Raw genomic sequence first — 14,759 nt, 5'->3', positions numbered from 1 at the left:
TTCTACAGAAAAACCTGATTAGAATTCCATTAAATCTGTGGATAAACGGGAAGAATTCACATCTTAACAATATTGAGTCTTGACTAATGAATATGGTATATCTCTTGACTTATTTAGACATCTTTACTTTTTCTTTGTAATGTTTTGTAGATTTTAATGCTCTGGTTTTGTACAGCTTTTATTGAAATTACTCCTAAGTATTTCATATTTTTTATTAGTAAATGATATTTCTTAGATTAAAAATTTTGGTTGCTTGTTGCTAGTGTATAGAAAACAGTTGATTTATGCATATTGGCTTTGCATCCTACAACTTGGTTAAAGTCACTTATTAGTTTTCATTTCTTTTTTGTTAGATTCCCAGAGATTTTTTGCATATATTGTTGTGTTGTCTAAGAATAAACAGTTTTACTTCTGCCTTTCTAATCTGTACACCTTTTATTGCCTCACTGCACTGGTTAGAACCTCTAGTTTTTTCCTTTTTCTTGACTTATTGCGCTGGCTAGAACCTCCAGTACAGTGTTGAACAGAAGAGGTGAGCAGAGTCTTTATCTTATTCCCAGTCTTAGGGGCAAGGTATTCAGCCTTAGGCCATCAAGAAATGTTACCTGTAGTTTTTTCATACATGTCCTTCATCAGGTTGATGAAGTTTCCCTCTATTCCTAATTTGCTGAGTTTGTTTTATTGTGAAGGGAGGTTGTTTCTTGCAACAATTTTTTTCTGCACCTTTTGAGATGATCTATGATTTTTCTTTTTTTAGTCTGATAATATGGTAGATTGCATTGATTGATTTTTGAATCTTAAACCAATCTGGAATTCCGTTGATAAACCTCAATTTGTTATGATGTGTTATCCATTTTATATATAGCTTGATTTAATTTGCTGAAATTTGTTCTTTTTGTCGTTTTGCATCAATGTTTATGAGAAATATTGATCTGCAGTTTTCTTATAATGTCTTTTTTTAATGGTTTGGTATCAGGATAATACTAGCTTTATATTGGATTGGCCAAAAAATTCATTCAGCTTTTTCCATACCAGCTTACAGAAAAGCTCAAACTTTTTGGCCAGCCCCGTAGAATAAGTTCTTAACTTCAAATCCAGTGTTTTCTTCTCTTATAGTATTGAAGTTGCCAAGAATCAGAATGAGAAGTGTTGAAAATATCTATAAGATGGGCTTCTTATAAGTATTTGTGTTTGAGTTGGCAGTGTCCTGTTTACGAGGTTGATTATTGTCAGCATGCTTAAATTGAAGCTTATTTTTATATAGGTATAAAGGTATAAAATGTATAAGTAGAAAAGGAGTGATAAACATTGTCTGCTCTGAGCACATGTCAAGGAAATACCTAAACACAATGACTGAGAAGATGATATATTTTCTGAGAATCACCTTGTGCTAAGTTGATTCAGTTGTGTCCAACTCTCTGCGACCCCATGAACTGTAGCCCACTAGGCTCCTCTGTCCGTGGGATTTTCCAGGCAATACTGGAGTGGGTTGCTGTGCCCTCCTCCAAGGGATCTTCCCAACCCGGGGATTGAACCTGAGTCTCTCATGTCTCTTGCATTGGCAGGAGGGTTTTTTAATCACTGGCTTAACCTGGGAAGCCTGAGAATCACCCCACCTGTAAGCAATTACTGTCTGTCATCCTCAGACAGACAGTGAAATTTATATCCTTTACAATTCCAAAATAGCACATTTTTAGGCTGCCTTTTCCCTTTCCATTTCACTCACACCACAGATTTCCTTAAAAGGCCAGTTTGGAGACAAAGATAAAACAATATTCACAATCTTGTCTCGTGGCTGAGGTTGGAATACTTGGCCAGTTGGTGCACCTTTGGGACATTTAGGAGTGATAACGCAGTTTTTGTTTCTAACTTGTTCTTCTTGTCGCTAGGGGACGCCCTCAACTTGGAGTGAGTCCTTCCTTCCCTCCTCCCTGTTTTCGCTTTACATTGATCCATGAACAAGGGCTAGAAGCTCTAAGGGAAGGCCCTATATTATTAGTTTGAGTTCCAGGGTTTTCACCAGTATATTAGGCTAACAATTTTTTTAACTCTTAGTTGCTAAATTTCAAGTTAAATGAAAGCTTAATGCAGAAGCCCAAGAAAGAAAGCAGATAATAAGCATGATTCTATTAGTATAAATAAATTTTGCTAATTCAGTACTTTAACATTTTAAGTTTAATGAAGAAAGTTGTGATGAATACAGAGCTAATATCAAGGGGTAAGATAACATTCTTCTTTAGTAACCAGTTTATTTGGTTGAGTATCAGTACAGAGAAAAATTCTGACTTCACAGATGATTTCGTTTCCTGTGACTGTTTTTTCTTAAACAGCTCGCCTTGCAGTCTCAGAGTAGTTCTTCAAGTAAACTCATTCAGAACTCGGGCATAAAGGAGCAGGAAATTGGTTTTACAGTTTAGTCACTAATAGTTTCCAACATACTGCTCGCATTTTTACCATGTATTAAAGTCAGGAAAAGGGGGAGGGGGAATTAAACAAATATAAACAGTTGATAATGTCTTGATGAGACTGTTCATAGGTTCCTTTATTGACTGTTGTTAATGCTTTGAGCACACAGGCAAGGTATGCCTTCACTCCACCTGCCACTTAATTGCCTATGACATGCATGTCCTGTAGTGTGTTTGCTTATAAAGCTTTTAATGAGCAAATATGTGCCGGCCAGGATTGGGTGGGAGTGGGGTATGGGAAGAAAGAACAAAAGACCAGTGTAGGCCTTCCTAATCAGTGGTACATTTACTAGGAGTCCAAATATATATACATACAACGATAGCAAAAGAAACTTTATTCTGAAGTTTGTGTGAAATGAGTTAACCTGATTGTGGTATCCAGGTATTAATATTTGGTATAAAACTAATTTGAGTCTGTTTATTTTGTTGTTGTTGTTCTTTATTTTTAAAATTTATTTTTAATTGGTGGATAATTGCTTTACAATACTGTATTGGTTTTTGCCATACATCAGCTATTACTCAGCCATAGGTATACATATGCCCCCTCCCTATTGACCCTCCTCCCGCCTTATTTTTTTTTTTTTTACAGTTAAAAAAATTTTTTTTTAAAAAGCTATTTTCAAAAGGATATTCAAATCAAGTGCTTGTGGAATTCCTAACTAAAACTTTTTTCAGCAGGACTTGAGGGTTCGATGGAACAGATGAAAACTACTTTGCTAGACCATGTCATTCCATATATGAATGTTTCCTCAACAACTTCTCTTCAGTCCTTGTTTGAAATTAGAGTTCTGGTAAATTAAGCGAAAATATGTAGGTCTCTATTACAGTGTTTTAATATTTATGAATTTTATATACTTAATGGTAGCAAAATAATAATTTAAAAAACAAAAATTGAGACAGAATTCAACCCCCAAATATGGGATATGTATAATTCACAATATATCCTAGTATTTAAAACATCTGCCTTTTTTTGTTTCACCTTTTCTTATTATTCATGTAAGCAAGAATTCATATTATTAACACGTCTAAACTGAAATACCACTGATTTAAGTTTCTAAATCTGAGCTTTAAAATGGAATGTCAGAACTCTTAACTCTCCTACTTCTATACAAGCTTTACTGGGCTTCCCTGGTGGCTCAGATGGCAGTCTGCCTGCCATGCAGGAGACCTGGGGTTGATCCCTGGGTTGGGAAGATTCTCTGAAGGAGGACATGATAACCCGCTCCAGTATTCTTGCCTGGAGAATCCCCATGGACAGAGGGGTTTGGTGGGCTGCAGTCCCTGGGGTCGCAAAGAATTGGACACGGCTGAGCGACTACGCGCTGCCTGAAAGGAAGATGATGATACTCTTTGGTTTGTTTAAATGCGTGCAGGCACACATCAGGGTGTAATGAAGATGTAGAGTTTTCAGTAATGTTGCTTCAAGACAGAGTCTTTCCTCCTCATGTCATCACTGTGGATTTTCCACCCCACGCCTCTTCATTTCTCTGTTAATTTCTTCGCAATTTTCATTCAGCTTTTCTCTCACTTTTACTTTTTATTTATTAGAACCCCAAAATATATATTGGAGAGATACTAGAGGTGATTCAGTTCTGTTTCAGTTTTAGAAGTTGAGTGAACTTATCTTAATTTACATGCTGGCTGGAAGGAGCTTGAGTGTGTCTTCGTAAAAATGCAAGTTTATATAAAAAAGAAAAAAAATCACAAAAATAAATGCTTCCTTAACTTTGGTTCTAGAATCTCTGTATGGTCTCCCCTGTAATGTTAGATTTTGGATTACTAATAGGCAGAGAAATACTCATATTATCTTAGTAATATATATATATATATATGCATAAATAGTGATGTTCTCCTATTTGTAAGATCCTAGGGCACTGTAGAATAGAAACGAGCAGACAGAATGAGACAGGCAGATCTGAATTGAGATCTTGGTTTGGCTACCTACTAAACCGTGTGATCAAGGGAAGTCACGTAGCCTCTCTCTCTCGTTTTCTTCACCTGGGAAGTGGGAAAATAACACTTGTAAAGGTCCTTGAGCTTATTAGGAGCTCAGTGAAGTGCAGGCAAGTAAATAAGTTGGTTATAATGATAAAAGAGAAAGGATATGTTAAAATCATGACAGCTGAAACTGAGAAAAAAGGACTGTGGCAGGGGCAGTGTGAAAGAATAGGAAATATCAGGAACGGCAGTTGATAGTAAATATGGTTCAACTTGTATTCAGTTTAATTCTAATATTTTAAAGCACATTATTTTCCTATTGCTATTAGTATGTATTCTGCACAATTTTAACCCATTTTGAATTTAAACATTTTCTTTTATAATCAAATTGCATTTAAATTTTTGTATCCTTTTTATTTGTTTTTGTTAATATTATTGTTCTCCGAGTAATCACACACATTTTAATTTAATTTACAGGTGGCCGTTTGTTGCATCTGTTTTTTTGTTATCCTTCCTCTAAATCTTGTTGGTACAATACTTGGCCGAAATCTATCAGGTCAACCCAACTTTCCTTGTCGTGTCAATGCTGTGCCTCGTCCCATACCGGAGAAAAAATGGTAAAGAGAATGCTAAATTGTTTTGATTGCTTCTCACAATATATAAATTCCTAAGGCTATTGCGTATACATAACTTTTAGAATTGGCATGTATTTATAAGTTTAAACTTAACATTTGTCTTTTTCTTTCTCCTTCAACTTATATTGTTAGGAGTAGTAATAAATGATATCTTTATTTTACTCTTTGAATATTAGTGCCATTCACAGAGAAATCAAATGCTTTGGTCATACACTAGTTCATAGAGGCGGATAGGACCTAATGCAGCAGCTGTTGTATTACTGCAGCCTATAAACCAAATCTGTTTTTATAAATAAAGTTTTGTTGGCATATAGCCACGCTTGTTTGTTCCCATATTGTCTATGACTGCTTTTCCACTATAGCATCAGAGTTAAAGTTAGGACAGACACTGACCATCTCACCTGCAGAACATGAAATACTATCTGAGCCTTTACAGAAACGTTTGCCAACTCCTGGCTTACAATCTCAGTGTCCTCGCCACATTTTTTACTCAGAATTGACCCACATTTAGTTGTATATATTTTGAATCAGCTGAGAGATGAACTGGGGCTTCCCAGGTGGCACTAGTGATAAAGAACCTGCCTGCCAATGCCAGAGGTGCAAGAGAGGCCAGTTCAGTCCCTGGGTCAGAAAGATCCCCTGGAGTAGGAAATGGCACCCCACTTCAGTATTCTTGCCTGGAAAATTCCATGGGCAGAGGAGCCTGGTGGCCTCCAATCCACAGGGCCACACAGAGTTGAATGTGACTGAGCACATAATTTACTGACCTACATTCTTTATCTTCACTTCTGGGAGAGTATAGAAATCTCTTAGATACATTTCGTCATTTTATGCACAAAATGTGTTTTTGAGGATCTCCCATAATTCAAGATTTAATCCTAACAAAAGATGACAGGTATTTCTGTTTAACAGCTAAAGCTATTCTTCTACTGCAGTAGTTTAAACATAGTTTATAGTTCATTTAGTCGGCTTTGAGATAGTGATTCTTGATAGATTTTTAACTTGAGATGGTTTATATTTTTTCAACCTTGGACATAAAGTGAGATATCACTAATATGTTTATATTTCTAATTTTTGTAATTCAAATTTGAATAAAATCTGAACTCACTGTGTATATGTTTTGCCCTTTAAAATTAGTATATTGAATGTTTTAGTGCTGATTTATGCTATTCTTTATTTTGCTAATTCTTACGGACATAAATAGAACAGTCTTACTGCATATATTTTTATTCCCCATCTCATTAAAACAGCTGTATGGTAGACTCTACATAATCATAATAGGGGATATATATTGAAATGCTTCTGTTCATAGGTATTTTGCTATATTATAAATATTACTTATTGTCAAGTACTTATACAGTCTTTTTATGTAGACATTTGTAGAAGTGGAAGCTGGATAAAATAGCCCCATAGTTTAAAGGAGAGTGATCTTTTCTAGTCTTAGGAATTATACATGTTCTTTTTTTTTTTTTTCCTTTTTTTTAGATTATTGCTCATGATAACGTCTGTAGTCTGTGTTTTAAAGTCAGTTTTATCTTCTTCAAATTCAAGATTAGCCTGTTAAGGCCCATTGATATCCTGATACTGAGGAGAATAAGATTAAAGGAAAAGCCTAGTCAGAAATCACGAAAGTTCCTCTGGGTCACTAGGCTGGTGAAAGAGAGGAGGGAGTAACCTGTACCCATGCTAGCCATAGGTCACATTTAGGTGTAGGAAAAGCTTGTGTGTCTCTTCATTTGCTGTATGTCATTATATGGGAACCAAAATCCATATCCTAGATCTGGCAGGCAAGTCGTTTTTAACCTCTGTGGATCTTGACTTTTTACAAAAGGAGGAAAGGAGACAAGATTAAATGATCTTTAAATTTTTTTTCAGCTCTCAAACTCATTTTCTTCTTAATTTTGTAGTTTGTTCATGTCAGAAATGGCGGTTTGCTGTCTTTTATGTGCAGTCTGCTATGCCAGGCACTGGGAATACCTAGATGAATAGCTTCTGCCTGCCAGGGTTTACAATCTAGTGAGTAATTATATAAGTAATTAGTATAGTATAGTGTGGTAAGTGCAGCCTTGGAGTTACGCTCAGGAGGCAGTGGAAGAACCCACCTCTGCCTGGGAGACTTGGGAAGGGCTTTATAAGGAGAACACTTGAGCCACTACTTGCAGGAAAAGAAATATGAGACAAGGGAAGGCATTCAGGGTTGCAGAATTACTGACTGCAATCAGTAAACATTTGTTGAGTGAATGAATGAGGTTTGAATTTTATTTTTGAGTCATTCTTTGACTCCTTTTATAACTCAGAACTCATAATACTTGAATTGTGTAATTCAAAGGAAAAGGAAATTCTGAACCAAGGAAAGCAAGAGCAAAGAGACTGGCAAGGCCACAATTTGGAAAACATTATTTCAGATGGGGGAGGTGGTTTCAAAACTTATATTTTCTTTTCCTATGGCCTTCTGTAAGTAAAGGACTAAAAATTTTAGAAGTTACTGGAAAGTATAGATCAGGAGGAGACAGAGGTTTTCTTGAGTTCTGCCAATAGCAAGAATTTGTGTTCCTGAAATTCTTATCTTGGGCTTTAATGCCCAAAAGAATTTTAACTATAAAATTTTAACTATGGCTAATTTGAAATCCCATTTCAATATCGTGCCTCTTTGGATTTTTGTTTTTCTCTTTACTGGCTTATTTCTGTCCTTTAAATTATTTTTAAGTACCAAGTATTCTGATTCCTGTTATGAGTTAATATAATCTGGAAATCATACTAGAAGTTTACTGTTAATTTTAATATTTTCCAGGTTCATGGAGCCTGCAGTTATTGTTTGCCTAGGAGGAATTTTACCTTTTGGCTCAATCTTTATTGAAATGTAAGTTTTGACAATGTATTGATGTTTCGAGAGATTTCATCGTAAGGAGATAAGGAGAGATAGGAATTAGGGTGGCTCCCCCTTCCCTCGCCCAGAGCCCTGCTTAGTTTAGATGCTCCTCTTAGGTGCATTGATGAAGCACCTGTCACGGTGTGTCATGATTGTCCCTCTACTGACGTTTCTCACTGAACTCATCTCCTTGAGGGTAGAGACTGTCTAATTCTGTTCTTGCTGCTTCTCTGATATGTGTAGGGCTTCTGTAAATATCTGTTGCAAGAATGAGTAATAGATAAGGTAACTTACAAGCAGAGGGAACAAGAAAAAGAAAAGAGGTTAAAAAAAACACTTTTTGTTTTAATGATGGCTTCGTGACATTGTGCAGGAGACAGGGACCAAGACCATCCCCATGGAACAGAAATGCAAAAAAGCAAAATGGCTGTCTGGGGAAGCCTTACAAATAGCTGTGAAAAGAAGAGAAGCGAAAAGCAAAGGAGAAAAGGAAAGATATAAGCATCTGAATGCAGAGTTCCAAGGATAGCAAGGAGAGATAAGAAAGTCTTCCTCAGAGATCAATGCAAAGAAATAGAGGAAAAGAACAGAATGGGAAAGACTAGCAATCTCTTCAAGAAAATTAGAGATACCAGGGGAACATTTCATGCAAAGATGGGCTCGATAAAGGACAGAAATGGTATGGACCTAACAGATGCAGAAGGTATTAAGAAGTGGCAAGAATACACAGAACTATACAAAAAGATCTTCATGACTCAGATAACCATGATGATCTGATCACTCACCTAGAGCCAGACATCCTGGAATGTGAAGTCAAGTGGGCCTTAGAAAGCATCACTACAAATAAAGCTAGTGGAGATGATGAAATTCCAGTTGAGCTATTTCAAATCCTGAAAGATGATGCTGTGAAAGTGCTGCATTCAATATGCCAACAAATTTGGAAAACTCAGCAGTGGCCACAGGACTGGAAAAGGTCGGTTTTCATTCCAATCCCAAAGAAAAGCAATGCCAAAGAATGCTCAAACTACCGCACAATTGCACTCATCTCACATGCTAGTAAAGTGATGCTCAAAATTCTCCAAGCCAGGCTTCAGCCATACGTGAACCATGAACTTCCAGATGTTCAAGCTGGTTTTAGAAAAGGCAGAGGAACCAGAGATCAAATTGCCAACATCCGCTGGATCATCGAAAAGCAAGAGAGTTCCAGAAAAACATCTATTTCTTCTTTATTGACTATGCCAAAGCCTTTGACTGTGTGGATCGCAATAAACTGTGGAAAATTCTGAAAGAGATGGGAATACCAGACCACCTGACCTGCCTCTTGAGAAACCTCTGTGCAGGTCAGGAAGCAACAGTTAGAACTGGACATGGAACAACAGACTAGTTCCAAGTAGGAAAAGGAGTACATCAGGCTGTATATTGTCACCTGGCTTATTTAATTTCTATGCAGAGTACATCATGAGAAATGCTGGGCTGGAAGAAGCACAAGCTGGAATCAAGATTGCAGGGAGAAATATCAGTAACCTCAGATATGCAGATAACATCACCCTTATGGCAGAAAGTGAAGAACTAAAGAGCCTTTTGCTGAAAGTGAAAGAAGAGAGTGAAAAAGTTGGCTTAAAGCTCAACATTCAGAAAACGAAGATCATGGCATCTGGTCCCATCACTTCATGGGAAATAGATGGGGAATGTGTCAGACTTTATTTTTTTGGGCTCCAAAATCACTGCAGATGGTGATTGCAGCCATGAAATTAAAAGACGCTTAACTCCTTGGAAGGAAATTTATGACCAACCTAGATAGCATATTGAAAAGCAGAGACATTACTTTGCCAACTAAGGTCCGTCTAGTCAAGGCTATGGTTTTTCCAGTGGTCATGTATGGATGTGAAAGTTGGATTGTGAAGAAAGCTGAGCACCGAAGAACTGATGCTTTTGAACTGTGGTGTTGGAGAAGACTCTTGAGAGTCCCTTGGACTGCAGGGAGATCCAAGCAGTCCATTCTAAAGGAGATCAGTCCTGGGTGTTCTTTGGAAGGACTGATGCTAAAGCTGAAACTCCAATACTTTGGCCAACTCATGCGAAGAGTTGACTCATTGGAAAAGACCCTGATGCTGGGAGGGATTGGGGGCAGGAGGAGAAGGGGACGACAGAGGATGAGATGGCTGGATGGCATCACTGACTCGATGGACATGAGTTTGGGTGAACTCCGGGAGTTGGTGATGGACAGGGAGGCCTGGCCATGCTGCAATTCATGGGGTTGCAGAGCCGGACAAGACTGAACGACTGAACTGAACTGTGTAATGGAATTAGAGGAAAGGATCTTTTTTGGTATAAAATCATAGTGCCCTTTATCTTGCAGTCCTGTGAAAATGGCATAGAGCTTTCTTAGGCTTTCTTTTCCTAATTATTTTTATTTTCCTAATTTTATACATTATTACCATATCAAACCTTTTTTAAAAATTTAATTGGGTGTTTTATATACTGCATTGCTTGTGTAGTATTGTATGCAGAAAAAAATAAATTAGAATTTATTTTGAAAATATGAATTTTTAGCTATTTTCATTTTTCTTTTCCACAATACACTCCTAAAGCTTCTAATTTATTCAGTTTACTTAGAGATGAATACCCTACCCTACTAGTGAATCTGTTCTTGAAAGATTATCTAAGAAAATATTTTTGCGAGAACTGTAAATGATTTAATGAAAGAGGAGGAAGGGAAACTGTTGAAAGTTGCTTGAAAGAAAAATACTGAGATTCAAGTGATAACTAAGGTGCAAATGAGATTTAGCAAGAACAGGGTGAGTTTTATGAATAAAGACTGGAAAACTGTGTCTTTGTTGGGTGTGTTTAGGTATTTCATCTTCACCTCCTTCTGGGCGTATAAGATCTACTATGTCTACGGCTTCATGATGCTGGTGCTGGTCATCCTGTGCATTGTGACTGTCTGTGTGACCATCGTGTGCACATACTTCCTGCTAAATGCAGAGGATTACAGGTGGTGAGTACTGGCTTCTGGGAGGAACTTCTGGGGACCATGTAAGTTAAAATAAGATTACATTTGAAATGTATCAAGTGGAGTAAAAATCTATGTACAAATTTTCTTAAGATAGTGTAGGAGTTTTTTCAATTATAAAAATATTGACGATTTTAGAGAAAAAAATAGTATCAGTCCAAAACATTGGGAGTATTAATGAGGGTCACTATTTTAAACATGAGGAGACATTTGAAAAAGGAAATGGTTTATTTAGGGTCATTTGTAATCGGAAATCTGGCAAAATTTAGGATCTCTCCTTCTAGTTCTTAGGCTTTCTCCTTGTTGATATATTTAAATGCCATTATACATGCATTTGTTTTTAAATATATAGAATCGTAAAGGATGTTTTTATAAAGTGCTTTGCTTTAAAATCTTCCAGTGCCATCCATTCAAAAGAGTTACTTTTTTTCTTCAGGCAATGGACAAGTTTTCTCTCTGCTGCGTCCACTGCAATTTATGTTTACATGTATTCCTTTTACTACTATTTTTTCAAAACAAAGTAAGTGGAGACATTTTCTCATTTTGTATTTTAGTAACTAAGTTTATCATTTTAAATGCTAGGATTTAGGCCTTATGTTGAAAGTAAAAATGGATATACTATATATAAGTTTTTGGTTTTATTTCAGGATGTATGGCTTATTTCAAACATCATTTTACTTTGGATATATGGCGGTATTTAGCACAGCCTTGGGGATAATGTGTGGTAAGTTCTGAAATTCTTAGAATATGTAAATCTGAGTGTTTCTGAATCAGAAAAATACAGTAATTGGAAACTGAGAAATAACCTTCTATTGTTTGATCAGGAACACCAAAAGAAACTCAAACATCTGATTTCAGTCCTTTTAACTATTCCTCAAAATCTAATTTATTACCTCTCTGATTTCTTTAATTTCCTGTTTCTAATAATTACGTATAGCACTATTTTCCATACCACAATTAGTTTGTCATTCATGTTGAGAATTGCCTTTTTTTTTTAATAAGCTTAGATTTTTTTGGAAAAGATTATTGTGTAAACAAGTTAAGGTTTTGGCCAAATGAGTTTTGTTTGGAAGTTTCTGTTCCCCTGTTCACTGAGGTGAAAGTCCCCAGGAGGCAGCACAATTGACTGGTTATGGGTACACACCTGGGCGCTTGCAGCCTGAGCTTACGTTCTGGCTGTGCAGTCTGTGGTTCTGTACCTTGATCCGATCCCCCAAGGTCTCCAAGCATCTATAAAGAGAGGATGATATCCCTATTTCATGGATCTACCACAGTCTTCCATTAAATGGAAGAGGTAATAGTTATCACCATAAATAGCGTGTATAGTATGTGTGAAATAGCTAGAAAATGAAAACTTTTTAGAAGGACCATGAAAAGTGGAAAAGACATGGACTGGAGAGCCTAAGAGACCTGGATTAAGTCACCGTGCTGCCACTTAACCTTCTTTGTGGCCATGGAAGGGCATATTAACCTAAGTCTTATTTTCTAATCTGTGAAATGGGCATATCTTTCAGAGTAATTGTCTGTAATAGTGTCATGTGTATAAAGCAACAGGTATAATGCAGGTCTGTTATTAGGTGGTGAGATGTATGAGACGTGGTGGGGAGTTTTGGGGAGGAGCAAGACTTTGGGGGGCCAGTCTTGATCGTGAATCCTAGTGCCCCTACTTAATAGCTAAATTTTTTGAATGCTTTTCCTGTTGAAATTTCATCCTGCTGCCTGACAGTCCTGGCACATTTCCAGTTCCCTGCCGTTCTGGCAGTGTCCCAACATTTATTCTTTAATGGGTTTATATGCCTTTAGTGCTAATCTGTTTTTGTCAGGGGGGGGAATGAGTTCACACTGGAAATGATTAAAATGTCATCATAATACAAAAATTATACATACTCATCGGCTTATGTTGCTAATATGCTTTTTCAGTCAGTAATTGAAAGAAAAAAAATTTTAATGTAGGAAAAAAATAATTATGTGAAGGGGGAAATAATTAGGTTGCTGCAGATTTTATGTTTTGAGCATAGCATTTTAGTTTTAAAAAAGATTAAGTTTGGTATTATTCCCAAGACATTTATTTTCCTAGAGGGCATATTCAGTCTCTTCCTTTTATAAAGTACTATTTTATAAGATTATTCTTGATACTCATAAGATTAAGAAAAATGATTCTCTAGATTGACACTATTTTGCTTTTAAGCATATCTCTGGTCAAAAGGGAACAATATTTTAAAAGTCTCGAAAATTGAATTTGCTTATTGGATTAGTACTGTATTTGTACCAGTTAAATTTTTGACTCTACCTAAAATTTTACAGATACTTTAAATTAAAAAGAATTCAGGTTTTTAAAATTAAATGGTTATTTCCACTTATCTTGTAAGGACTTGTATATAGCTATTTTAAAATGAATTATCACTATTTTCATATTAAAAAATAAGTATTTATTACAAAAATAGGTTTCCTTTATTGTCTGGGTGGGTTTTTAAAATATTTTCAATATTTAATTATGGGGAATTTTCAAATGTATACGAAAAGAGAAACAGTAGTATATATGTAGTGAGTTCCCACGTACCTAACACACCTAACATCAGTAATTGTCAACTTGTAGCCAGTCTTGTCTTATTTTTATTCCCACTTTAACTCCTTTTTTCCTGATGTGACTCTCGAACTTCATGTCATTTTAGCTGTAAATATTTGTGTGTGTGTGTATATGCATGTGGGTATATAGATATATCAAATGTGTAGTGTTTATATAAAATATTATATAGGTATAATATATAAGAATGCAGTTATGTAATATTTTAATATATATATATATAAAATTAACTAATGTGGTCAAATATTCACTTAGTATTCACTTTTATCCCACACGTCCTCATTTCTTTTTTAATACAGTTTGCATCAAGATCCAGTTAAAGTCCATGCGTTGCTTGATAAAACTGTTTTAAGCAGCTTTAAATCTATTGATGTTTACTCTCTTTTCCCTTGCAGTTACTTAAGAAACTTAGGTTTTGGTTGGCTTGTTTGTTTGAAATCCTGTTGAGTTTTTTACTCTGGGTTAGGCTGATTGTATCCCCAAGGTGTTATTTAATGTTTCTCTGTGTGCTTCCCCTCGTATTTCCCGTAAAGTGGTAGTTACATCTATAGACCTGATCATACTCAAGAATACTTGTCCAAGAACATTTAACAGGTGTTTTGTAAACTTTGATAAGGAGGCACTTAAATGTCTGCTTGTCTCTGTGAGGTTAGCAGCCGTTGATAATTATTGCCTAGTTCTTCCACTTAGTCATCAGTGGTTACAATATTCTTATTCCATTGTTACTTTTATATTTATTAGCTGGGACACTTCTCTAAGGAGAAACTTCCTTTCATCAGCCATTTGGTTCCCTTGAGGTACAGTTTTCATATGTATAGGAAAGGCAGAAAGACTTACTTTTTCCTTCCATATACCAGTTGGGTGAATAAAAGTTAGTTCAAAGGTTAGTTCAAAGTTAGGTGTATGTGTGTGTATCATTAACTCATGGAAGACTGACTTTTAGACTTGATGGTAAATTCCTAAATCTAGTGGAGAATCTTCTCTATCATACGAATGACCACCTGTCTTGTCCTAAAGATCTCTTAGTATTTACAGTAAAGAACTATACAGTTAATTTATTCATTCAACAAATATTTATTGAGTATCTTATCATGTGCTGAGAACTTTTTAAGGGCCAAGAGGCAGAAACTTAATTTAACAAAACAGATTAATTTAACACCCCTTCTTTCTGGTATTTTGGGCCCTGTTTGAGGCTAATTATTCAAAAACAGCATTTCAAAATTCCTGATCTACTTATCTGTCTCTCTCATCCATG

At 36.0% G+C, this 14,759-nt stretch overlaps 1 protein-coding gene across 2 annotated transcripts in view; it reads left to right on the top strand.

Moving 5' to 3' along the window:
- TM9SF3 (transmembrane 9 superfamily member 3) overlaps window positions 1–14,759 on the top strand; it is a 62,205-nt gene that overhangs the window by 42,544 nt on the left and 4,902 nt on the right. For both annotated transcript variants that reach the window (XR_011252236.1, XM_069568183.1), the window contains exons 10-14: window positions 4,881–5,020; window positions 7,830–7,898; window positions 10,759–10,905; window positions 11,357–11,440; window positions 11,568–11,644. Coding sequence is in view for 1 of the 2 variants with exons in the window: in XM_069568183.1 (XP_069424284.1) it covers window positions 4,881–5,020; window positions 7,830–7,898; window positions 10,759–10,905; window positions 11,357–11,440; window positions 11,568–11,644 (517 nt within the window). In the remaining variant the exon portion in view is untranslated. The remainder of the gene's footprint in view (window positions 1–4,880; window positions 5,021–7,829; window positions 7,899–10,758; window positions 10,906–11,356; window positions 11,441–11,567; window positions 11,645–14,759) is intronic.

Source organism: Ovis canadensis, chromosome 22 (genome assembly GCF_042477335.2).
Source record: "Ovis canadensis isolate MfBH-ARS-UI-01 breed Bighorn chromosome 22, ARS-UI_OviCan_v2, whole genome shotgun sequence".
Lineage (NCBI taxonomy): Eukaryota > Metazoa > Chordata > Mammalia > Artiodactyla > Bovidae > Ovis > Ovis canadensis.
This window is presented reverse-complemented; position numbering and strand designations above follow the sequence as displayed.